Below are 27,462 nucleotides of genomic sequence, written 5' to 3' on the forward strand. Positions count from 1 at the left end.
TTTCAAGTACATTGCGTATCTCTGTGCTTAAGGTCTCACACATTTGCATGCAGTATGGCACCCTGGGCAGAAATCCAGAGCCATACGATCACTTATTTGATTAAACATTATCATGCTCAGCAGGACAGTGCAGCTCCAAGAAGAGTTAAGGTATAACTGCTGACAGCAGCAGAAAGCTTTAGGAGTCACACAGAGGTTTTGTTTTGGTCATAAATGGAAGAACTCTCTCCATAGTTTTTATGTGCAAAAAGCTGGAACGTAATCAATTTAATGTTTGCTCTTTTACTGCTTGTTCATTTATTACTTTTCCAGTCAAAAGATGTAAACAAAAAAAAAAAAGAACTGTGAACTGTGGCTTCCATTTTTTTGTTCACACTGTAGGCAGTCCCTGAAATCTCTCAGACTATTTACTAGTTTGACTCAAGTGTTCAAAATTTCTTCACCAATCAATCCCAATCATCCCCAAATGAGGCATCCTCTGTTAAAGCTGAATGGAATTCTTAACAGGAGAAATTGAACATTAACTCATAAGAAACAGTTGTTCAATTATTGATCAGCTACACAGCATTGTTATTTATCTTAAAATGACTCAGTGAGTACATGTACGGAGATGCTTGCCACAAAAATACAACCACCTTGCTTCCTTCATCTCCACAGAGGCAGTTTTTAAATTAAAATTGCTGCTTTGATTCCCTGTCACCTTTTCAATACATTCCAAGAACCTTGGCCCAATGTTCTCATCAAGAATACCTTAATAAGCCCCTTATAATACCTTCTCATCAGCAAACTGCAGGTGAAAGCTGTTTTTCACAGAAAAAAATGTCCCTTAGGAGCTGGTGGAGACCATTCAGATCTAAAAGCAGGGCCGATATTGGACTTATTTTTGTGTCTGCAAGAAATGTAACAAATTGAATGCCACTGTTGCTAAGTGTGTGCTTTTACACAACTGTTTGGTAACATGTTTTTGGTAGAAACTCCAATTTTTCAAATTTGTGTTTAAGGTTCAGTTGTCTTCCCCCAAATGGCCAAAAATCTGTTGCTGCTGCTTCATACTTAAGTCTGGCAGAAAACTCAATTCTGATCGGCTGCATGGTGTTATCATATGCCTGGTATTCAACACCTTCTAACACTGCACTTCCACCAGATACGTGTTCAGTCCATACCTGTTCCGCTCAGTTTGGATCAGTGCTCTCTCATCCGTCAGCACCCAATGGCTCCATTTTCAGAGCACTGCACAGAGCAGCTCCGCCAGCCAGCTGGACTCACAAGACCAAGGATGCCATGCAGCAATTACAGAATCAATTATTTTCTATGTCCATGACGAGTTTCTCCTCATCCAAGTTGTTGTAATTGGCCTCTAAAACCTTGAGCCTGTTGACTCCAGGCCTGGCCCCGCCCATTATGACAGTTTTTGTTGTAATTGAGTTAATTTTGGACATAGTAGACAAAAGGTCCTGCTGGTCTCTCTCTCCTCCCCTCTCTCTCTCTCTCAATCAGCTCATAGAGCTCCACAATCAAGCACATTGATTGGTCAGTGAGCAGCGTTTTTCAGAGGATGATCTCTTATCCTGAGCACAACCTGCTGCAGAGCAGATGAGGTGTTCAGGATGAGTTGGCATGGTGATCTACCCCAGTAAGAAGTGAACTACCTTCGCTGTACTTAAAACCCACAGTTAACCCTGAAAGTTACCTTACTTACTGCAAATCTTGTTTTGTAGTACAGACCTCAGGTCTGAGCCAAGATCCATTATGTTTACTGGAAAGGTGAACAAGTATCCTTTTCAATGGTGCTTTAAGATTTTCAGGACTCATTGCTTGTTTACAAGTTTAGGTTTGAGTGCAAAGCTAATTCTCATAACTCTATGAGAATAAAGGCATCGAAGAATGAGGTTTAGGTCCTATTACTACGAGAAAAAAAACTTGTACATTTAAAACGTGATATTGGAAGAGCAGCCAGGTGTTCGCTTTAGAATTAAGATCATGGATCATTTTCTTAAGTTAAACTTAACAGCTGTGGGCCAATGGTTGTTGTGTGCACTGGATGCCTATTTGCACGCCCCTCTTCAATCCTGATGCTGTGGTGCAGATGTACTTAAAGATTGGGCATTAAATAATTTGTGATTAAATTAAGTGTAAATTTACAAAAACATTCCCTATTTTAGTGCAGGCAGCTGAAGGGTGCTCTTATGATCTGTCCCTTCAAAATAACATATAGGTTAAAAATAGACTTATATTTTGACTATACGAATTTACAACCGTAAACATCACATTTCCTAAATGTATGACTTCAATCTTGGAAATGTAAAAGTTTATTCTCATAAATTGACGATTTGAATCAGGAAATTTCAGGGTTTTTTCTATAAGGTGGCAATAGTACTCAATCGTATAACAAACTTAAGTTTTGTCAGCAATGAAAACAGAGATGCAGATGTGTCAGAGATGCAGTTTTGAATCCATGAATGAGCTCTAACAGGCCACCCTGACACTGTGAATAAGGATGTTTTTAAGAGACTGTGGATTTAATGGTGTAATGATAACTGTGGGTTGACAGTGTGGATGTGCTGAACTTACCTTCCGCTTAGATGGAAGTGTATCGTGTTGCAAGTGACGTGCGTTGATGTGCAGATCCATCGCCTTCAGAGCTAATGTTGAGTAAAACTCCATTATGGGGCTGAATCTGGAGGGGATCGTAGTCTGATGACACTCGGTGAAACGGCACACTAATTATAGTCATTTTCATTTTGGGCAGAAACGTTTGAGCTTAGTCATGTGTAAAGTGTTGATACCTTTCAGAGCACGGACCGATGCTCCCATGATGTTTAGCCCTGCCAAATCCTTGCTGCAGATTGGCTGAGCCTGTAGCACACAGTGACACTCAGAGGCTTAGGTAGTTTCCACCCAGTGCTGATCGGCAAACCAGTGACACAGAACAGACTGGGGGCAGCCATGGGACCGCAGCCTGGCTGCTGGGAATATTAGCAGAGTTAAAGTACTCTGAGCAAATGGCTCTGGCATGGCCTCAGAACCACACAGGTCTCACATATAGCTAGAGGAAGAGAACTGTAGGATACACTGACTCATATTGATTCTCACTCTGTTTGGAGAGTTATTAGAGTACAGCTTAAGACACAACACAAATTACCTTAAACTGTAATAAGTAGCCAGGGCTTTTATTTGTTTCAGTCTGTAAAACTTACCCTGCCTTTATTTGGGACAGACGTCAATAAGAGACAGGCTTTTGATTATTTGTGAACACAACTTTTGCTCTGCTAAATTGGGGTTTTTGTTTTTATTTGTCTTTATTTACATCTTCAAAACCAGCACATAGGTCTTACTGTTTTCTCCATGGCGCTAAACAATGAATGTGTGTAGGATGACCTGCCTTCATATGTCAAAACATGCAACCATGTTCTGTTATTGAAAGGGATCCTTTCTTTAATTTGGCTAGGCTTTTATTATAAGTATTACTGCAATTGAATCAAGGAGTTCCTTGAAAATAATCAAGAATGATTACTGTTTACTGTTTTCACAAAATAGAGTGCTTTGGTGTAGCTGTAGTTGATTTCTGAATGACAATGATGAGGCTTTTACTGCTTGCTGGACCCCCCCCCCCCCCCAACTCACACACACGCACACAGACCATAGGCTGTGTGAGTATGTGTGTGTACATCATGGTTTCTAAACATAAACATACCTCTAACTCTGTTCCACTACGTCAACATGTATTAACGAAACACAATAAAAAACTAGGTTTTTTCTTGGAAATGTAAAAAAACAAACAATTTCTTTGTCTTCACGACAACACAGATATGGCTGAAAATGCCTGCATAAGTATGCCAAGCCAGTAGGTGATAAGTGTGATTAGTCTGTCACATCAAACACCATAGAAGAACATTGTGCACAGAGCATCTTCTTGAGCAAGCATTTACTGTACAGCGTGCTTTAAAATATGTGGCGTGGGGAATTAAAAAAATAGTGAGCTTGAATTATATATGTGCCCTCACACTGCAGTACAATGATGAAGAACAGCAGCAGAGTTTCCTTCTAAAGATGAAATGAAACCTAACAGTACCGAAAACAAATCGCCATCTTGGCCCATGCACAATACATAACAACGACTGCCATGGACAAGTATGTTACCATCCCACAAAACTCTGGATTTTACTGTCAACAAAAAAACGGCAAAAAGGAGTTATAAAAAAACACCACATTGGAAGGCATTTTTTTAACCTCAGTGTTCAATGACCGGAAACTCTGTTTATGTGCAAAAGCAAGACCAAAACACAGAAATATCCACAAACATATGGACAGGGCTTTAGACAAGTCTCACGCTGCAAGTGTCTCAGGAAAATGAATACATGTTTTGCTCCTCCCCTGGAGAAATCGGTTCTGGGACTTCTGTATCGGTTCTGATGTTCAGATTAATGAATAATATGAAGATTTTACAGATGTAAACTGAATGATCCTGCATGGCTAACAGATTCAGAAGAGTCACCCCAAAACCTGATTTGTAATCAGGATGAAAATGCCAGTTGTTTAAGGACAGGACAGATACATTCAGTTGTAGAGAGAAGAGAGGAGAGAAAGAAGGGTGGGATACTATTTAACATTGAATTAATTTGCAGAGTGTTGAAAAAGAAGGACTAACATTGGTGAATAATGTAAGTAGATACGAGAAATAAAGAGCTGTATGTTTTTAAAACCAGTTTATCAGTGTGATTGTTACTGACCAGTCTACATCTGGTTGTGTTTTCAGGATTGCGATAGAAGCAGACATCATTTAGCTGCTGACTGTGTTAGCTCTGATGCTAAGCTTTCACGCTACTGCTAACAGTGAATGAACAACAAACATCCCACCTTCAGTTTTTGAAATATGCCTCTCCAAATGTTTTGTCATCCAGACTTGTTGATCTCTGATTTTGTTTCTTTTCTCACTAAAAAGCGTCTCTGAGTCTTTATTTTATTACATTTGCTTCCACATGAGATCTCTTATGATCTCACGTGAGGTGGTACCCTGCTCACTCTGGCACATAATATCATCTTAGTAATATCCTGTGTGATATTTAAGTGAGTATTTTCATATTTTCTAGGGTGTGTCTGATTTTAGAGATGGGAATATATAAAGAATATGAAGCTTCTCCTTATGTTGGTAATAAAACCAGATTTCCTTTCAAAATATTAGGAAAAGTTTCAGATTCAGAAACTTGTGTGGTCTGAGCATGGCCTTAGAAAATAATTGGACCCAGGAATATCACACAATCCATTTTAGGTAATTTTAAGATTATTAAGAGAGCTGTACCATTGTGTGGACTAATTTGAAGAAATAGATATTCTCATCTCTCTAAAATGAATTTATTTGTATGATTGTTGTGACCAGTTTACAGCTGGTTGGGCTGTCAGGGTAATGGACTCATTGGAGATCATTCACCAAATACTTGATCAATATCTGTACCTTCTCGCAGTTTTTGTAGAGCTCTTCATAAAGGACTGGATGGTATTGTGTCCTAAATAATGTCCTGGTCCACTGAGACCAGCACTAAGTAGAAGCAGCTGTTTGGTTGATCGGTCTATAATTCGGGCCATCCCTCCTCTAGAGGATCAGTCCCTTGGAAACTGCTGATAACGAAAGCAATCAATTGAAATTTCATCCTGCTGGTTTTTCATTCCACTTTGTACTGTGAGACAACTCTCTCCCTCTCCCTCCATTTGTTTCTGTCCCCATGGATTTTCAGATGCAGTTGCTGGAAAAAAATTGGGCTTTATCCTTAGTGCTGAATCCATGGTTTCTATGCAGGAGGAATCATTTTTAATATAGCTATAATTTGGTCAATTTTTGCCTGTCACTTTTATATCGATATAATATTCTCCTGCCCACAGTCTCTGCTGTTCATGTAATTGAGACAAATTGTCACAATTTGCCCCGTTTTCATATTATTCCAGTAAAAGTGCAGTCGAGAAGCGCAGTGGGCCCATTTGTTCCCATGGTGTTCCTGATCTGCCAATATGAACACTGAATGAATAATAATAGGTTTAACCTTTATTTATTAAACTAGGACCTTAGACTGTATGCAAGCAGTGAATGTTGCCTGCTGGTTCAAAAAGTGAAACCATTGCAGCAATGCCTCAAACCTGCATTCTTTCTCATGGCTACCCCAAGAATAGACGACTCTCTATCCTTATTATTTAGAGCAACCTGACAAATTTTACTATGAGCGAGCACCTGCAAACAGTGGCAAATAAAAAACTCCAGTCAACAGGCGGAAACACAAGCAGGACCAGAGTCACTGCTGACTGACCATCTGCCATAACCAGACTGGTCAAGAAAGATGGCTAGAGAGAAAAAGAGAGCGATGACGGAAAAACATAGACAACAATAACAAGAGATTTTTCATTCAAATAGTATTAGTGCTTAGAATAATGTATTTCTGATTATATTTAATGTAGCAGTGGTTGTCAAGCAGATCCACAGCAGGCAATCTGAATCAATGATCCACCAAAACCTGCAGAACAGGGAGCACCAACCCCTGTGAAGATACATAGTTAGGACCATGCATTGATAGTACATGAAATATACAGTCAGCCTGTAGCAACACAACTGTAGGAAACATCACAACTGTAGCATAGCAGCATACCTTCAGGCTAGTCTAAGGCAAGTCTGAGCCTACGCTATACTTTATCAAAGAGGAAAGTTTAAATTCTACTCTTAGAAGTAAAGAGGGTGTCTGCCTACCAGAATAAAACTAGGAAATTATTTAAAAGGACCTGAAAATGAAAAGCCCTGCCTTACATTCTCTAACCCTGACCCTAACCCAAGACTTAAGGTACCAATGATAGTCTTTATCAATGTTTTTTTTTATGTCTCTATTGCTAGTTTCAACACAGATTGATATTTGTTCTATCTGTTGGGAGAACATGCTATGCAAAAGCAGGATATCATTTTAGGGTATTGCTACTAGTGATTGAAAGTCTTACAGGCAGCCTGTCAACAAGAAACATTGCAATACATATCTATTTGTGTCTTTACTTCTTATACACAGTCTACAACAAAGACTCACTATGCATGCATGTTCAGGCTGGAATAAGTAAACCCCCTGATGTTAAGAGTAATCAACTTCATGGCTAACTCCTCTGATGAGGCCTCTCCATGTCAATCAGTATGTGTGAAAATGAATGAATATGAAGCTGGACGGGGCTCCATCCTTCCTATCTGAAGTAATAAAGGTGTAAAAAAAATAAATAAACACTGTGGACAAGTCAATTAGCTTGGCACATGAATACTATTGTTGGAGGCCATTTTATAAATCCGATTCTGACCAACAGATGGAAGGTGGATATAATTTCATAGGCTCGTACATTAGGAAAGGAGCCGGTGCATCTGTCTGCCTGTGTGTGATTGCATTTGCATAGAGGTAACAGGCGTGGGTTTGTCTCAGTGAGCTAAACCGGGAGATCGTAATACTCGATTCCCATCTACCAGCTTTGAATGCCAAATGTCCCTCATGATTGGTTTGGAGGATGGCTTGTTCCAGCCTACCAGTTCCAGTAAATGTTGAGGGAAATAGCTTCCTTCACTCTGTGTTTTTTCATCAGCACCTCTTCCTGTGCGTGCTTTTTAATGCATCTCTAGGCCTCATCTTTACAATGCAACACTTATGAGTCAGGCATTAAAAACACACACACAAAGAAAAACAGGTTGCCTGATTGATGTTAGGCGTGTGCTTTAATCTAGAGGAGTGCTACTTCACCACCGCATCCCCACTCCAAAGTGTTTGTGCTGCTCTGCCTCTATGAAAACAGAGAGGGAGGCTGAATGTAGATCAATATCCAGGGAACACACCAGAGACATTCTATTTTATTAAACATTTTCCCATTAAGGTGGTGGCGAGAGTGTTGTAGATCATCCCAACAAAGTCGTAAATCACAGACAGACAGCAGTATTGGAAACAATGGGCAGGATCAGAGAATATTATCAAGAGACAGAAGACACTATGAGGTGTTTGAGCTCCTGGGAGCCACAAGTATCCTTTTTTTTTTACCACATATTTCAGTAGAGGGACTGGTTTCCTGGAAACACAGTATCAAAAGTGTAACCTTTTCATGAAAACATCTGCATGTGACATGCTTAACTAGATAATGACCTGTTTCTAATCTTTTCCATTATCAAAGATGAATCGAAGTCACATTGCTTTTAAATTATAGTTCCTTAAATCTGTGTTCTTCTACCCTTAACATCTGACATAGAGAAGAGGGGAAGCTCTGAAGTTCTCTTAAATTACAGACACTTACCGGCAACAAAACTACTGTGTGTACTCAACGCTGCAAGACCAATACTTTACCAATATATTTAGAGAGATTAAAATTGCAATGGAAACTTTTAGAAAAAAACCTTTAAAGGCACAGTGGGTTGTAATTGAAATATTGAGCAGTATTTAGCGGCCAGATATGAGCAGCTTTGGCCTTCAAGGCAGAGGTGCATGCATCAATTTTTTCACGTCCAAGTTTTTAGTCTCATGTCTTTGGTCACATATCCAAGTCAAGTCTCTCATGGTTTTAATAAATAACAACCGAATAAAAAAAAAGGTTTGGTCATGAAATGAAACTCTTTCAATTGAAAATTAAGGACCAGATTTATTTAACATGGATTAGATATTAACTGTGTCATGTTCTATTATCCATGCACATCTGCAAAGAGCACATCCAGACTTCTTTGACTGAAGTGACCAAAACAGGAACAGTATGCACCGTCGGTAAAAAGTATTTATATGGTCTGCCAAGGTATGCTGTATGTGTGGAACATGCTACTGTTGTAGCTAGAGCTGATGTGCTCATCATGGTGTCATCTGTGTAGTGTTTGTCTGTTCATACGCCATATGCTGGAGGTTACACATTATGGATGGGAATGACATTCAGCATAATGTTAATGGGCCAAAAATACAAAAAAGAGAGGTGTACATATTATTAATTAATTCACCTGGTAGCTTGTAACATGAAGGCAAATAAATGTTAATGTTGCTCTGTAGCAACTAAATGTTTGAGGAGCTGTTAGCTGACACCCCTGCTGTACAATGCTTTAAATGTCAATGTAGTGGATACAGATTGTTCTGCTGGCTGCAGGTTTCCCAAAATATTAATGCTTTAAAGACATGCCAACAAAATTTGATGTTAAGGTTGTTTATTTTTTTTAAAGTGTCAGTTTTTTAGCTGTGGATAATGCTAATGGATTATCCTGTCATGAGCTGTTATTTGTAAAGATTTGTTCTTTGTTCCCTCTGTGCTAATTGTGTTCTTTTTTATTGTACTTCTTAGTGATCCTTGTGTGTATTTCTTGCCCCACGTGTTTCCTGTTTTATTTTGTAGTAACTGCTCCCTGTGTGTCCGGTTTAGTTTTACTTCCCGTATTTGTCTGTTTCCCCGCCGTTTTGATCGTGATCTGAGTATGTCCACCTGTGTCTTGTTTGTTTCCCCTGTGTGTGATGCGTGATGTGTGATGTCAAGTGTAATTCCTGTGTTCCCAGTGTCTTTGTTTAAAGTAAGTTTTTGTTTTTGTTTTGTTTATTAAAACTTTTTTATTTTAATCTGCATTTGGATCCTCCTCCTTTGGATTTTCTGACACGTAACAAATCCAACATAGGCTGGCACTTTAATTCCATGTCCAGTTGCCTCTGCTTTTCTCTCACTTGGTGTCAACTAGGGATGGGAATTGATAAGATTTTATCAATGTCAATGCCATTGTCGATTCTGCTTATCAATCCAATTCCTTATCAATTCTCCTTATGATTCCTGTTTTTTGTTTTTTATTGAGGGGAAAAAAGGTATTTCTACACAGTTTTCCGCACCAAAAGGAACCATTTTATTTTTTCCAAAATTATGTCTGCACAATACAGAATTCAACTTGAACATGCTGGCTGAGTCGACAAATGCTTCAGCATATTTGAGGTATTTGCACCCAGGAGTGCTGCGTCGTAGAGTGTGTGACGTAATGCAATGTACCGCAACATGGCGTGACATCGTCCTGGGAAATGAATCGTCAAGAAGAATCGATAACATTTGAGGTGTTCAATTCCGATGGAATTGATCAATTGGAACCGGTTCTAAGTCGGATCCGGTTTTCGATTCCAACCCCTAGCGTCAACGTTACAATTTTAGGCAAACAAGGTCCTTCTTTTTGCTTAAAAAAGTTGAATGTTTGGCAGTATTATTATTTTTCTGCTCAAAACATCAATCTGACTCAGGATTTTCCCCAGCTTCCATTCAGAACTATATTTCAGCTAACTTTTAAATCTCTCTCTACGTGTTCTCAAATCCAGTGCAGCACATTAATAACTGCTCATATCTGTTCTCTGCTTGCTCACTAGTTGTGTCACTTTAAACATTCATACATCAAACTACTAGCTTTCTAATCCAGGGCTCTCCAATATGTGATGTTCAAACTTGTATCTGTCTCTCTAGCCAAACTCTTCCTTTGTACTCTCACTTGTTGTTTGTTCTCCTATTAAGAAATGGGAAACATTTTTATTTCTGGCACTCATATTCACAGACGCCCAGTACAAGATAGCAGGTACTGTAGGGGCTGAGTGAGTCGCCCGGGGGCCACTGCTACACGACAGATGGCTGTTGCTGGGATCGAATCTGTTACTGTTTGGTTCCAGGGTGTTTTCCTCAAGCACTGAACCATCCTGCCATCCAGTTCAGATTGTTCTTTGTTGGAGGCCATTTTCGAAAGCAGATGGAAGGTGGCGGTAATTTCATAGGCTTGTATATAAGAGAGCAAGCTGCTAGATCTGCCAGTACAATTTGTTCTGAGAGTATCCCACTAATTTCCTTTGTTTTCTGACCAGATCTTTATCAAGTCATGTCATGGTAAATTTATTTAGGAAGCCTTTTTAGAAAACAGGATGGCCATAAATAATGAACAGAAAACAAATTATATGAAACAAGATATGAGAGAAGAGCCAGACTTTCATCCAAACCATGTTTCCAAGAAAAAGCCCAAGTCCCTTTTTTTTCCTGTCTTTCTTTATTATAATATTCATTTTGACAAGTGGCATTTTTTTTGCACTGCCTTACCATCTGTAAGTCTGGATAAGAGTGTCTACTTAAATATAAAATGTTCACAACTTCATTACTTTTCAAATTATGTTGATGTTCTTTTAGAACCATTTTACTTGTGCATCCTCAGAGGATGTGGGAATAACAGGACAGAGATTGAACACTCCTGCATTATCGCTGCATATTTGTTACTCATTCTCATCTTTTCACAGTGCTCTAATCCACATGCATATTCAACGTGCCGCGGACAATCAGAGGTTGTGAGCAGACGACGTGCTCAGGTCCGCAGGGAGGTGTTTCCTGCTCCCTCTCTGCGGTTTGTTGACAGCCTCTTGATGAAAATGGAGATAGTGCTAAATTATATCACAGAGCATGAAGCGACGCTGCAAATGAAAACATCTTGTGCTCTCATACATGAGGATGATTTTTTTTTTAATATCACAATATTGTATCAGTATGATTTACAATATTGTTGAAATTATATCCCAGTTATACAATCAGGTCTTATTGCCATGTGGGTTTAATCATTGTAGATGCAAAATGTGTTCAAACAGGACAGAAAAGGAATACAAAAGTCAAAACCCTGCACTGTTTTCTCTGATTGAGTGCAAAAAAAATCAATGTTGCTAAGATCTAAATCATGTTAAGTATATTAGCTCCAATACTATGACATATAACCACCCAGCTGTGTCTTTGTGCAGTGTTGTATTCTTTATATTACCACAAAAAAGACGTCCTTCATGTTTTAAAACTTTCTACATTAATAAAAGAAAACTTGTTTTAGTGATTCTAGCGATAAATGTTTCCATTTCATCTTTCAACCAGGAACATACAGTGGGGCAAAAAGGTATTTAGTTAGCCACTGATTTTGCAAGTTCTCCCACTTAGAAAGATGAGAGGGGTCTGTAATTTTTGTCAGAGGTACACTTCAACTATGAGAGACAAAGAGAACAATAATCTAGAAAAACACATTGTAGGATTTTTAAAGAATTTATTTGTAAATTATGGTGGAAAATAAGTATTTGATCAATAACAAAAGTTCAACTCAACACTTTGTAACATAACCTTTGTTGGCAATGACAGAGGTCAAACGTTTCCTGTAAGTCTTCACCAGGTTTGCACACACTGTAGCTGGTATTTTGGCCCATTCCTCCATGCAGATCTCCTCTAGAGCAGTGATGTTTTGGGGCTGTCGCTGGGCAACACCGACTTTCAACTCCCTCCACGAATTTTCTATGGGGTTGAGGTCTGGAGACTGGCTAGGCCACTCCAGGACCTTGAAATGCTTTTTACGGAGCCACTCCTTCGTTGGCCGAGCGGTGTGTTTGGGATCATTGTCATGCTGGAGGACCCAGCCACGTTCCATCTTCAATGCTCTCACTGATGGAAGGAGGTTTTGGCTTAAACTCTCACGATACATGGTGCCGTTCATTCTTCCCTTAACACGGATCAGTCATCCTGTCCCCTTTGCAGAAAAACAGCCCCAAAGCATGAGGTTTCCACCCCCATGCTTCACAGTAGGTATGGTGTTCTTGGGATGGAACTAAGCATTCTTCTTCCTCCAAACACGACGAGTTGAGTTTTTACCAAAAAGTTCTATTTTGGTTTCATCTGACCACATGATATTCTCCCAATCCTCTTCTGGATCATTCATATGCTCTCTGGCAAACTTCAGACCGGCCTGGACATGTACTGGCTTAAGCAGGGGGACACGCCTGGCACTGCAGGATTTGAGTTCCTCTCGGCGTAGTGTGTTACTGATGGTAGCCTTTGTTACTTTGGTCCCAGCTCTCTGCAGGTCATTCATCAGGTCCCTCCGTGTAGTTCTGGGATTTTTTGTCCACTGTTCTCATGATCTTTTTGACCCCACGGGATGAGTTCTTGCATGGGGCCCCAGATCGAGGGAGATTATCAATGGTCTTGTATGTCTTCAATTTTCTTACAATTGCTCCCACAGTTGATTTATTCACACCAACCTGCTTGCCTATTATAGATTCATTCTTCCCAGCCTGGTGCAGGTCCACTATTTTCTTCCTGGTGTCCTTCGACAGCTCTTTGGTCTTTGCCATGGTTGAGTTTGGAGTCTGACTGTTTGAGGCTGTAGACAGGTGTCTTTTATACAGATAACGAGTTCAAACAGGTGCCATTAATACAGGTAACGAGTGGAGGACAGAAGAGCTTCTTAAAGAAGAAGTTACAGGTCTGTGAGAGACAGAAATCTTGCTTGTTTGTGGGTGACCAAATACTTATTTTCCACCATAATTTACAAATAAATTCTTTAAAAATCCTACAATGTGATTTCCTGGATTTTTTTTTCTCATTTTGTCTCTCATAGTTGAAGTGTACCTCTGATGAAAATTACAGACCTCTCATCTTTCTAAGTAGGAGAACTTGCGAAATCAGTGGCTGACTAAATACTTTTTTGCCCCACTGTAAGTAGTGACATAATGGTTCATAGATGGTCAGAGCAGGGCTAGTCCAGATTTGCTTTTTGGTATGGGGTGGCCTGACAGAGGCAGTGACTTACAGGGGCGACATGACTTTTAATGCTGTATGCCTGTACACAAGATTGAAGCATTTGTTTACTCTGTCTCTCTATTTATTATGTCTGCTTTGACTACATACAAGTATCTAATACATGATATATTCTTGTGTATATTGTTGGAAACATTTAGATCTTCTGAGCTTAAATGTATTTTGACTGAAAGAAGAAGATGGATGTGTCACACTTGAAGAGTAACACAAGGCAAGGAGGCAGTCTACAACCCTGGCCCAGTAGTATATTTTTACACAAGTACTGCCTCTGACAGGACAAATAGCCAATAATAGTGTAGGATTGACAGCGGGGTCTATACCCCCCTTCTGTAGGCACCCCTGACTCTTAGACGAATGATGTACTCCCTTCAGTTCCAGTTATAGAAGTCCATGTACATTTATCTAGACTAGAGGCATTTTCGGAGAATATCATCAGCGATGACAAACAAGGCTTTGTTTTTCACATGCTTTCCTTACGTGTATTTAATTTCAGTTCTGTCATTCTCCAAACTACAAAATTATAATTCACAGAAAATCCTGAAAGCTCTTAATATGAATATCAACACTTTTGGTTCTCAGCAAATGTCAGTCTGGGACTTGAAGTTCTTAAGAGAATGAAAAGAAGCTGTCTGAATTTTTTTATTTGAAAACACCATAATCCGTTCTCTGCATCCAAGACTACTGACTGGGGAGTTTTACACAAGAGACTATTTTTAGGAATTCAATTAAATTGAGTTTTGTGGGTTTTCTTTTCGGCTTATTTTGCTCTTTAAAAAATAATAACAATGACCCGCTTAGAAGTACTCTCAATTGTATATTTCTTAAGTTGTCTTGAGATTTTACAGCTTAGAATTTTTTTAGAAGTACTTTTACTTTAGTCCGCGTCATAGTTGCAACATCTTTTGACGCCAGCCAATTACATTATGTGTCCGTAGCACTTGTTTTTGTATAAATGACAACCATTAAACTATATTCTGATGAAGACACTTTAAGTCATTTAACCCAATAAATATTATTTAGTGTGAATGTGAGTGTGAGTGTAAAACTACTTCTACCTTTACTCCTTTTGTGAAAGATTCAGCTCATGTAATGACAAGTGACACTGTCTTAATCAAGAGTGTTTGCAACCCACCAACACATTTCATATATGCTTTCAGGGCATCACAATTAGTACTTCACAGTATGACTTCAATAGTCTAATGTTACTATTAAATACATATTTATGCACAGATAGCATGAATAAAATATATATAATTAAAAACATGTTCGTTAATAATTGATTGAAACTTCAATGTTTTCCCATGCAGATCTCTGGGGAGTGTTCACTTTGTTACTTTTTCAGATTGTTAAAAACCTTCCCCACTTCATCCTTTTAAAGGTGAAGGCACTGGAAGTTGGAGTTGTATTGACTGGACTTTAGTTACAGTTGACTTCCCCTCCTAAGTTGTCATGTTCACTTTAACTGATTCAAGAGGGATTTCCACTAGGAAGAGCTCAGGGAGTCAAAACACTCCAAAGTAAACGATTGGGACACAAGTATTGAAATTTAGCTCAATATAAACTCAACCATGTTGCCACTCATTCTGGTAGACCTCACCCTGGAATCTAATGATACCTCAGTGTGTTGAGCTACTCTAAGTCTGCCCTGACACCTTGCCACTGTGTTAACACACAGGACTGTGAGTAACTAAAACCCTGTTGGGAGAATCCTCTGCTCACAGGTCACATTACTCAGTCAGCCCTGCCCTTAGAATCACCTGCCTTCAGTTTGTCTCAACATCAGCAGTGTCCCTCTGACAGTGTGAGGCAGTAACAGCTGATAGATCTTTTCACCATCACTTTAACATTTGTATTTGTAATGTTTTGGTCTGTAATTTGTTTTCTTTTAGTGATTTTTGGTTATTCTTGTCCCTGTTCAGGTTTATTTAGTTTCTAGGGTATTTTATTTCCTGTGTTTTCCCTCCTCTCTGATTGTCTTCACCTGTGCCTTGTTGGTCTCACCTGTGTCTCGTTACACGCTGCCCAGTCTGTGTATATAGTCTCTGTGTTTCCTCCCTTCTATGTCAGTTCATTGTCTATTCTAACCTGAGTTAGTCTACGTGTTCCTGTGTTCCTATTGTTCTCACTTTTTTTCTTGTGGATTTGTTTGAAAGTAAGTTTTTGTTTATTTTTTTTGTTTATTAAAACCTTTTCTTAGTCTGCACCTTTGTTCCTCCTTCTTTTGTTTTCCCCAGTTGTGACAGTGGTCTTGTGTGTGAGCTCCCAGGACCTCTACGACGATATTTTAGGGTATAATTGCGAATCTTTAACAAAATACAAAATAGTGAATATGTATATCTCCTTTATTTTACTATCGTTGCTACTCTGGATATAAACAGAAAGCTCACCGACCGGAAAAAACATCCTGAAACAGCATCACTCTCACCGTTAACTGCTCCCACCTGCCAGCCCTCATAAAAAATAAAAAAAATTGGCGCCTGAGTCGCTAACAGTGTAGTCATGCATGGTGCTGGTTACATTTGGCAGACCTGTGTCCTCCTCACTACCAAAGCAGGTGATGCACCCCTGAGCGCAGAGCTCAAATAAACAGAATGTCTCAGAAGCTGCCTCATCATTGTGCAGCAGATGCACAGGAGCCAAAAGATATGCTGCAGGAGCATACATTTTTGCCAAAAACAAATTGCAGGAATGTTATTTTTCCTACTGCTATCATAAAATACACTCTAGTATCTGATCCCAGAACACTTACCAAAGCAGGAAAAACCAAGTGCATTCAAATCATAGAGTTAGAGTGCAAGGTTAGTGTGTGTCTGTGTGTGCATGTGACTGGGTTTGTGTATGTGTGGCCCTATATTTAAAGTGTCTACACAAAAAGAAAAGCTACCTATGGATCTGTATTGCACCGTGATTTACATGTCGATACTTATAGACTTAATTGCAACAACACGAAATATGACTTAAGTTTTTGTTTTTTGTTTTTTACTAGTTAGTCAAAATAGACTTAGGGTTTTAAACGGGAGCTTACAGACCCCACTAGTCCCATGAACTTCCTGCTGTTGTGCTTTTGTAGGTTCACTGAGGTGGACCACCAATGAGCTGTAATGCTGCCATTTAAAAACGTCTGTATGGGACTCCTGATTGTTGTGTTGGCATTGATTTGAAATTTGACATTTCAGATAAAGTTCCCTTCAGTGTTTAATCATATTTTCCTCTTTCCAAAACAAAGCAATAAAGCCTTTGCCGTGTCCTCTGTTACATCTCCTCATTTCCTCGACCTAATTGAATCGGTGTGCCCTGTGTGTGTTGCCTGTTTCATTTCTAAACATAACAAACAAATCATTTACAAATGCTCATTTTCCTAAAGCTCATTTGATGGCGCCAGCTTCACTTCTTTTATCCCTGCACACAGAGAGAAAGTTCTCCCTTGGAGTCTGGTGATAGTATTAGTAGACGTTCAGTCATCTGGACTATTTATTTGCTCTGTCCCGCTCACACTTCCCCTCACATAGATTAAAGCTTCACAAGCTGCCTCCTGGCAATTAAATCTATCAGAGGGCCGCAGAGAGCACTCTGTCACAACTGTTCCAATAATTGCAATTTAAATGAATATGGATTCAAAATCTCTGACTACACGCAGTCAGCCATTTTGCAACTGAGGCTTGAAACAAAAGTTTGCTCAGGTTATATCTCCTGGTTTGTTTTATCTGTGATGCACAGCAGCATTTCATGTATGTCTCTCTCTCTCTTTTTCTCTCTCTGTTTACAGACACATAGAGAACTGGACAGGACTGCAGACTCTCAGAGACGTCGATATGGAGCTCTACACTGGACTACAGAGACTGTGAGTGTTGCTGCTGTTATCTGGAGGGGAAACCAATGATAGACACTTCACTCTATTTCGGTCCCACTGTGTCGTAGATCTGGAAAAGGACAGAGAAACCTGTACCGCTGTTAATCCCTGTTTTCCATTAGGTTTGCCCGTCTGCTTGCTGCAGAGAGGCCGATGATAGAACACAAGTGTCTGCAGCCGTGGCATCACCAGCATCCCGCTGGGATTTGATCCGATACTCCTCTGAAAGTGACACAAACGTGGTTAATTCTCAGAGGAGATGACAAGGTGTTAGTCAGGGTGTTTGGGGGGGATGAGGAAGTGAAGGGTGTATTTCTGATCCTAACACAAGCTGATGTTTAAACAAGCTTTTAATTCTCAACAGTCACACACCGGTGAAACATCCCCTCTGCTTTGCTTAGCCACTGATCAAATAGCGCTAAAAAGCAGCAGGGAAAATTGAATTAAGGGTCCCTGCTGTGTCATGGCAGATTTTTTTTGGTGCAAATTCTCATCTCTTCACTTCTTAAAGCAATGTTACGCTCCTTTCCTGCTGTGCTTCCCAGCGCCATGAGGCCACATCCTTTACATTCATCTCCCCCAGCCACTCCTCCCTCACTCGCTCCCTCCCGACCTCCTCTTCCTCTCCTTTTTTCTCTTCCTGCAGAGGACCAAATTCTCCTACGCCTTCCACAGTCAGAGCTGGCCTCTCCCCTGATCCCCTTGATCCCTCATCAGGGAGGCCAAGTGCAATATCTCCAGCGCTAAATTAGCATTTTTCTCATTACCACCTCCTCTCTCCTGCTGCCTTGTCTGGGGACGCCGGCCCCTCCCAGGCTGGAGCAGAGCGTTCCCTGGGAAGGTTGTTACCTTGTGTCATGTAACCGTGTTTGGCTGATAGCAGAACGGAGGCATGAGGAAGGAAAAGTTACTCAAAGATACCTTTTTTCAGCCCAATTTTTACTTTACCTCACATATTTTTATTTGATTAAAACTGAAAAAAGATTGCCCAATTTGTTTAGAATGTACACTGACTTATCAAGTGTGTTAAGAAGTGCACATCTCCAGAATATAAAGCTTTTTCATTCATCATATGCTTTGTTTTATTCAATGAAGGCTGTAGAAATGTGTCCTCATATCTGTGAATATAGCATTACCAATGTTGCCTCTTAACTTGCATTTTCTCAGATTTATAAAAGTAGCTCCAATTCATACTTTTTTTTCAAGAGTGATCCTTAGCAATCCCCAAAACCAAGCAAAATAAGACTGTCATATCAATTTTCAGTGAGTTTACTCAGTAAAATAAAAATGTAAGGCGTCAGATATTTCTCTCATTGTCAACAATTCCATAAAAACACCAAAAACAGCAGGGAGTTAGTCCATGTAGTAATCCTTTCTGATTTCCCCAGGCTCTACAAACCATATCTCACGTACAAATTTATATTTCATGTGTTTTAAAAAAAAAAGCCAAGTACATCTCTTAGACAGCCGGGTTCTATTTCTTCAATTAATTGTTCTCATGCAGGAGTAAACTGCACATTTGGTTCGGACTATTTTCTGTTGCAGAATGATACATGTTCACTATCGCACTTGTAATAATACAGGGTTGTATTTGTTGCAGATTAAAGTTAAACTACAGTGTGTTCTTGGTATTGAAGGAACAGAGCACTAAGTTCAACACTCGGACTCAGTGATGTACTTTTCCGTTGTTGGAGAATAATGGGGGTGTTCGGCACAGAGTAATGAGAAATATGAGGCTACGCAGACTTGTTGAAGTAAAACACAAACATCACTTCTGTAATCTAATGGGGTTTTGTTGACCGTGACACAACGGAAAGTAGACTTTTACATGGTTTTTAGTTCATAATTGTAGATGAAATCAGCCACATTTTAGGCATTACATGTGTGGGTTATTAATAATTATGAACTATGTTGCTTTTGAAAGGAGAATTGAAGAGATGGAAGTGAGTGAGATGATTTTAAGGTCGTAGCGGTTTGAACCACTTATAAGCCGTACTTATAAAAACAAGAATGTAGGTGTGCTTTGGTCCTTCACTTTGGTTTGGAAAGGACACTACAAAAAGTATATTTTTAATTGCAATTGATCTCTGAATTTTGATAGTTAATCCAAATGAATCACATTTTAATTGCTTGTTTAATTAATTAATATTTTACTTTTAAAACAGGTTTCAAGTCAATACTAACAATGACAAGCAATTCTTACCTGTGTTCTATTAAGGGATCAAATGGATGCAATGTAATGTGCTTAATGATCTTGACTGAATGATATATTATTCAATTTAATGCTGGTAAGCCAGCGTGGTCTGTAACTTAGAAGTAGGAGACAGCTTCAGAATGTTTTATCTGTGGCCATTTGCACACTACAAAAAATTGCTCCATGCTTTTTTGTCAAAAGTCAGTCTGTTTAGCTGCACCTGTTTGCTTAGCTCGTAGGTGGGAGCTCAAACTTAAAGCCTTCTGTGATATCTGAATTCCCTGTGACAAAATGTCCATTATACTTTTGACCTGCCAAATGATTGGTCTGTGAGGGAAATGTGAATGCACAGTGGTAACTATGGTGTGCTTAAAGGGACAAAATAGTAGGCCATGACAAAATTCCTCACACATTTTGGACCTTTTTCATGATTAACATGCTAACACTGACAGAAAAAAAAAGAGTGTTGTATAGCCTGCACAAAAAATAAAAATAAAGGTTATTGCTAGTTACAGAGATGATTTTGTTGAATGTAATTTTAATTGCTGTTAGAATTACTACTGCGAGAATAATTACCAAAGCTCAGCAGTCATCCATGCACATTGTTGTGCTAATTTCAAGGGAATTAGTAATTGTAAAAGTGTTTTTAAGTTTTGTGGAAAAGTCATTGTACAGTTCAAAATACTCCCCAAAGGACCCTTGAAGGACCCAAAGCCATACTTTGGGAACCTTTTCTGAGGATAAAACTCCAAATCCAGACTAATAGCACAAAGACTGATCAGAGTTCAGGAAGTCACCCACACTGTGTCTAATTAGCATGCTGTGTTATGAGGCATTCATTGATGACGTCACTGTCGTCTTCGGAGAGAGACTTCTGTGATTACAAGATTAAAAGCCATTACAACTGTAGCCAAGAATAGTGGTTCCCAAACTGGGGCATTGGGATTTCCAGCAGTCCTTGACAGGATTCCATGGGGTCCACAGTTAAATGAGGATTATTGGTTTAATTTCACAGATTTTTTTCACCTCTTACAAATTAACACAATGAGGCAACGTGTGAGAATGCATGTGATAATCAGAGGTTTCACTTTCCTCACAGCACAAGTTCACAAATCTTTCATCACATGGTGGTTCAAAGTGAATTTTCATTTCATTGTTAGCTCCGCAGGGTGTGCACATGTAGATTGAAGTGAAAGTGATTTGAACAGAAAAGTAACTGTGATTTGTTACAGTGGGCCAGAGTAAAAGATATAAAACATATCTATAAATGCTCCAGCATGAGACCAGACTTTTGTGAATTTAAGATGAGTTTATGTGCAGTTTTATTCAAATGACAAAACACTTCCCAACTGAAAATGATCAAATGGGAGCATCTTAGAAAAAGAGGAAAGAAATGCTGTGAGGCTTCAAAAAACAGGCCAATATAAAGTGAAAGGATCAAAATGAGGAACAGAGAGACACATGCACCATGAAACATATGTGAGACTAAGAAAGGAAAATAAGGGAACAAATCAAAATGGTTTTAGTGCTGCAACATGATCATAACACTGTGATACTGTGTGCATGCATTTGTATGTGCCCACGCTAGGAAAACTACACTTCTTTTTTTAGTTGGTTTTCACAGTTTCATCTCATTTCTCTATCGTTTCAGAACTATCATGAATTGCAACCTGAGGGTGATCCAGGCTCGAGCGTTCGCTCAGAACCCACACCTACGCTACATGTGAGTAAATATTCTATCTTTGACAGCCATGTTTCCTAGTTCCGTCACTAGATTTATTATGATCTGTGATGCCTGACAGCTTGTAGTATATGGCTACAGATGAGTTAGTGTTGAGCAGAAGGTGATGCAGCTGATAGAGAATGGCCTGGGGAAACTCGTGGTACTGCCATTACTGTCGCTACAGCCGCACATCTTAAATGAGACCTCCATTATTTGCCTCGGATAATTGGATTCCTATCTGCGACGGTTTCTTTGTGCTGTGGCAGAGCAACATGCCAAAGATGTACTTCCATTTAGTCTGAACTCTCCAAACGGACTATTTGTCCGGGAGGCTGAACGTCACAGAGCCAGGCACAGAACAAGGTAATTTCTTTAACAAAGGATGATGTGTCACCCCGTATGACAGCCTGTTATTCCCCAATTTTCAACGAGTAAACACGGTGAAGAACTCTGTCTCAGTCTGTTACCTGAACACTCTGCCATTTGCAATTTCCACTTGTCAGCTGAGATGCAGTTTGGTCTCTTTTAGCTGCTGTGGATTACAGCTGTTAGCACTGAATCTGTGCACCTTGAACTGTGTATGTACCTTTAACTGTGTGTGTGTTTGTGTGTGTGCATTACATAGCTGAAAAGTAAATCAATTCTTTGTGGTTTGAGATTTTAACCTTCTCTGTTAGTTGAAAGAGAAAATACCACCTGATTACCAGCTACACTTTGTAATGAGCTGACTTTTGGGCATTGTGTGCCCATACTCTAGTGTGAATGTGCGTGGATGTACTTTCAGAAGTTAGTTTTTCTTCTCTCTCTTCATTTAGTCAGCTGATTTGTAGAGCTAGTTAAGCTCATCAACATTTAATGAGAGTTATTTAAATCCCCCCTGTTCTCTCTCAGAGAAGATGGACTCACTAAGGCAACACTTAAAACGTGTTTCACCTTTTGTAAGAGTGTGAAAAAACGAAAATCCTAATCCACTTTTTTAATTCAGATTAAAGGCACTGTCAGGAATTCCCTTGTTGTTTTGATTCTGGTGAGCCCTTTGGATGAAATTGGAAGTGTTTATCTCGGATGAAGACTGTATTTCCCATGAGCACAACCACCCACTTTTAATGAAATGCAACTCTTGCTAATGCGTGCATTTGATTGAAGCAAATTGATGAATACAAATCTTCTTTTTAATACTAATTTTCATTGTTCAAGACAACTTTTTGCAGGGTGTAATGATTTGATTTGTAGCTTTGTAAAATTAACTTTAATGTATCAATGAAAACTTGATGAGCTTGTATGTGTTACTGTTACTTAGCTTACAAAAGGTGAGCAGACGTACTGGTTTAATTGACTTTAGCCACTTTGCTAACAGCGCACTGCACATAACTGTCAGTTACTTACTTAAAGTGACAGATGCACATATTTATATTTTATATTTTTATATAGGTAAGTATTTATTTGTAGTACCTTTTTAAATAGTTTTTGTTGATTGATTGATTGAAAACTGCCGTATGGAAATGCTGCCGAACGAAGTTTCGTTGTATCTCTTTGCAATGACAGTGAAGTGCCTATCCTATCCTTAATGTTACCCGTCACAACCCTGGTGTCATGATGTGTAATCTGGTGTCCCAATGATTGCCTGAATAATTTAAATATTTACACGGTTCAACAATTTACTCCTCAGAGAGCAGTAAAGTATTCACATTTGCATAAACATTAAATCCTGTTAATAATCATTTGTTTTTGTAGCTAGCAAAGCCCTGGTCATAGAGTTTCTCCATCTAAATCAATACTTCCATAGAAAATGTACGTCTGTTTGCCATTCCTTCTCCAGTAACAGCCATTAGTATAAAACAAAATTATCTAACGAAAAATAAAGAAAACTTCCTCTTGCTTGCTCACTTTCTTCCCACTGCCAAACTTTACCAGCAGAGTTTTAGACATACGCAGACACTTTAGGGTGAGTGTTGAATGTCGACTCGGCTTTTTTCACAGAATACCCGACTCAAACACAAGCAAGAGAAATAACTTACTCACTGATGATCTGATTTTACTGTGTCATGAAGAGGCAACAGTATAAGAGTGAGACTATATCATGATCAGTTAAAAATTACTCCCACTGCCTTTAATAGATGGGGTTTTCCGTAGTATAAGGTCCCATATGTGAAATCTCTGTGGACATCACTGTTCTACAAATTAATTAAATGTTGATCAATGAGTTTCATTTAACTTCTTTAGCCTAGAGGCATTGACATTATAATCATTGTAAGCCACACCCCTGAGAGCCCAAGACAGACTCTCTCTTTGTGGTCTCCTTAATGGAGTTGGTTGGTTGCTAGGTGACACTGAGGATGATGATGTCAAAGAGGATTAATTATTATGCCTAAGCTTAGCCTCAGAAGGGCGACCTCATTGATGTGTGTGTCAGACAGGTCTGCTCAAAGCCTCGGCCATCACCCGCTCAGCCGCTGGCTCCTTTGTGAGGAGGATTGAAGCTCCTCTCTTCATCACACATTCAGGTTAAAGCGGGCTAAACCACACACATTAAAGGTATCCTTGATCCTACATGCTGCAAACCTTATGACTGTGATTAACACCTGCCCCAAGTTACTCTCGCTTTTTCAATTAGATTTTTCTACCCCCAGTTAATCGCATTATTTTTGTATGTGTAACATACATTGACTCCAAACTGTTTACTTTTATCATTCAGCAGCCATTACAAGGCACTGCAGGGGACTCTCTCCGCATGTTCCAGTTTGTATGTATATCTATATGTAGCTTCCTAAGAGATCAGATGGTGTTATGAGGAGCAGGGGCACCGCCAGTGATTTTGGGCTCCATGAAAAAATATCACATTGGGCCCCATCACCAAAGGCCGCAAGAACCCTGTGCAACTGCATCATCAGTCAGCATCAAAATATCTGATTTTAAGGTATTATTTGAGTAATCTCTGTGACATTAAAACAGACTAAATCATTGAATGCTTCAACCTGCCCAGCATCCAAAACAGACTATAGGCTGCAGCTTATGTAGCTTAGCTATAGCTTTGTTTTGATAGGTTTTTGTAATAGTACAGATAGAGAGAGAAAAAAGAGATTCCCACAGACCCCTTTCAATAATGCTAATTGACATGCTGCGTTGCTCACCTTCTTGTTCATTGGGTTGGGGGGAGCTGTTGGGAGACATATATGAATTTGCCCAAATATCTCTTGATATACATTTTATGAAGACAACGGGACTGTTTTTTTAATTACCTTATTCTGAATGAAATATTAATTATGATTTTTTTTTTCATTATTATTTTGGGCCCCCCTGTCAGTCATGGGCCCTTAGAATCATCCTAACTTTTCCCCCCTATACGGCGCCACTGATGAGGAACACAAGTGTAAGGAAATATGGCCTAGAAATAGTGCATGTCTGCTAAGTTGCAATAATTAGTGTAACGCCGTAACTTGTTTCAGTATCTCTTCGGAACTGTTAAACTTTAACAGCATTAACTAGAAACTTCATTTAATCATACTTGAGGGCTGTGGGGAAGAAAGAGCTGTCGTCACGGGACAACTTCTGCTGTGCGTCGTGATGCCTTTAATGGCCCTTCATCAACATAGGACAACAGCACATTGAACTCATGTGACACCTTCACTTCAACTCAAAACCATATCACCCTGAGCAACCTTTAAGGGGCAGTGCAATGTATGAAAGATAAGTCTTTTGAACTTCATTAAAGAACTCAATGATAAAAATAAAATTATAATTAAATAAGGACTATTTGGTGACACTTGAATAAATTAGACCAAAACAAATCTCATCTGACACTAAAATACCTGCTAAGTTACTATAACAAAGAGTTACTTCCAAGGCCTGTGGAGCTTCAGTATTCTGTGGGGTCACACCTGAAATCAAAAATCATAACTGTTGTATCTAAATACTGTGTACAAGCTGGTCCTTAATGCTGTCAGGTTTTTAAAGTAGGCTTGGTTTAGCCATGTACTGCTGGATTGAACTCAAGGAGTTACAGAAACTCCAGCAACTATCAAGCTAAACTAAAGTGGACTAGTTCTCTGCTTCTTCCTGAACAATACTGTTTCTTTACATCTATATTTTGAACATAAATCAACATTTTCATCAGGTAAGATACTGTATCTTCTGCTTCCATCTTCTATAGCATCAATGCAAAAATGAGCATTTTTAAGAACCCTGTAAAACAAAGCATTTCATCTTACCCACTGTGAGCACCTACAGTTAACACTTCAGAATAAACACATTTTAAGGGAAAGCTTTGATTTCTCACTCAACAAGACACATACCTGTTGGACAGATGCCTGGTTAACTTCTGTCCTTTCACACTGTTTTGATGCAGTCCAATGAAGCTTTAGCTAACTATCCGCTACACCAAGATTAATATGTGCCAGTTTAGTTGTAAAAAAATCTTTATTTTGGAGAGACATGTTGCAGACAGAAAATGCACTCTTAAATATTGTTTGTTAATTGCACTTATTGTTATTGTAATATTGAATAATGTAATTGCACTTTTTTTAATCCAATAGGTCTACAGTACAGATTTTACTTTGACGGAAGGTATCTTTAAACAAAGAGGCAAACTGAGTCACTTTTCTTTAGTTAGCTCTTGTTAGCTAAGTTAGGCACCTAGTTAAACTTTAGAAAATTCAGCCAGAGAAGACAGTTCCTAGGAATATATGAGAAACCACTCCTGTTAACCTGTCTGAAACACACACAAATGATGAGAGTCATCCAAGTTTCAATTGTGTAAGCCTAAAGCAATATATACGATATGAGGAAGCATGACATCCTAACAACAGTAACTAAGGGGGAGGGGGTGGTGCTTGGTGAACAGTCAATTACAATTGATCTATACCATTTACTCTGTCAATTATTGATTCAGACCTCCAGCATCTCAGACACGGGGAAGTGGTCAAACCCAATAATATTTTCATAATATTGTAAATCAATGAAAGCTTACATGAATCATTAAGACATGAGTACAAAAGAGACAATATTAATCCTTAGTCTTAAACTACAGATCGTCAGTCAGAAGCATACAGAGGACAAACTAACAGCAGTACTGTACTGCGTACATTCTACTAGGATCAACACTGTTGATTAGGAATGACCTCAGCTATATTTAATTTCCCGTTTTGTTTCTTTTAAGTGCGGATTATGCCAAAACATTAGCGCTATTATTATCAGATGACCTCTTTGCACCAGATTTATTTAATTTGAGTCTAAATTAAAGCTGATTATTGTATGCTCTAGAGTACCGGAGACAGCTTTGTTGTGATCAGTGGGATGCATCAGCCAATATAATCGGTTACCCTGTGTACTGATGATGTGTCTGTGAGTAAAACACAGAGTGTAACATTTCTGCCGAGAAAACTCAGATGAGAGCATCAACTCAGTGACTTGAAGGAAAATAAAAATCATGTTAGACAATACAACGCCCCAGAATGAGATTAACGATCCAGAATGAAATCTACGTGACATACAATCATGGTACAAATATTTGTGCATCACTCTGAATTAGTCTGCTTGCAAGATGCAAACAGGAAATCAACTAACTGTTATATTTACCTTTAAACACCTGAGCTGATGCTGTTGTGGTAAATGATTTTTAATTAATGGAACCAGCTGAGACTAAATTACCGCTTGGAGCAAGTGGTTGAATTCAGGGGTGGCTGCACCTGACAGTAAACAATTATATCTCTGTGTCTTGTTCAAACGCTCTTTTCAATGGACTAATGATGGCAATCCACACTCCTGTTACTTAGGCTGATCATTTGGGTCAGGTCAGCAAAAGAGCTGACTGTTTCTGCTCCTAAATTGCTTTAAAATGGTGCCACATTATGTACCAACTATGGATTTTATAGTTCAGCCAGATTAAGCAATGTTTTGATTTCTTATTTACATTTCTGAGTTAAATTATTTGATATAATAAAACTTAACCTAATCATTTGTGAAGTGCCATAATTTGAAATGTTTGTTGTAGAAATTAAATCTTATATAATAATTTTAAAGTAAATAACCACATTGTTAGATATGTACTTTGACTGATGTGTTTTAATTTAGAGCAACAATAAACATGTATGAAAACATTTGAAATAAACGAAA

General features: G+C 38.9%; 1 protein-coding gene across 1 annotated transcript in view; it reads left to right on the forward strand.

The window, feature by feature from the left end:
• ntrk3b (neurotrophic tyrosine kinase, receptor, type 3b) overlaps positions 1–27,462 on the forward strand; it is a 257,195-nt gene that overhangs the window by 26,085 nt on the left and 203,648 nt on the right. The window contains exons 2-3 of the mRNA XM_034679541.1: positions 17,351–17,425; positions 21,280–21,351. Coding sequence (XP_034535432.1) covers positions 17,351–17,425; positions 21,280–21,351 — 147 coding nt within the window. The remainder of the gene's footprint in view (positions 1–17,350; positions 17,426–21,279; positions 21,352–27,462) is intronic.

Source organism: Notolabrus celidotus, chromosome 3 (genome assembly GCF_009762535.1).
Source record: "Notolabrus celidotus isolate fNotCel1 chromosome 3, fNotCel1.pri, whole genome shotgun sequence".
In the NCBI taxonomy this organism is placed as follows: domain Eukaryota; kingdom Metazoa; phylum Chordata; class Actinopteri; order Labriformes; family Labridae; genus Notolabrus; species Notolabrus celidotus.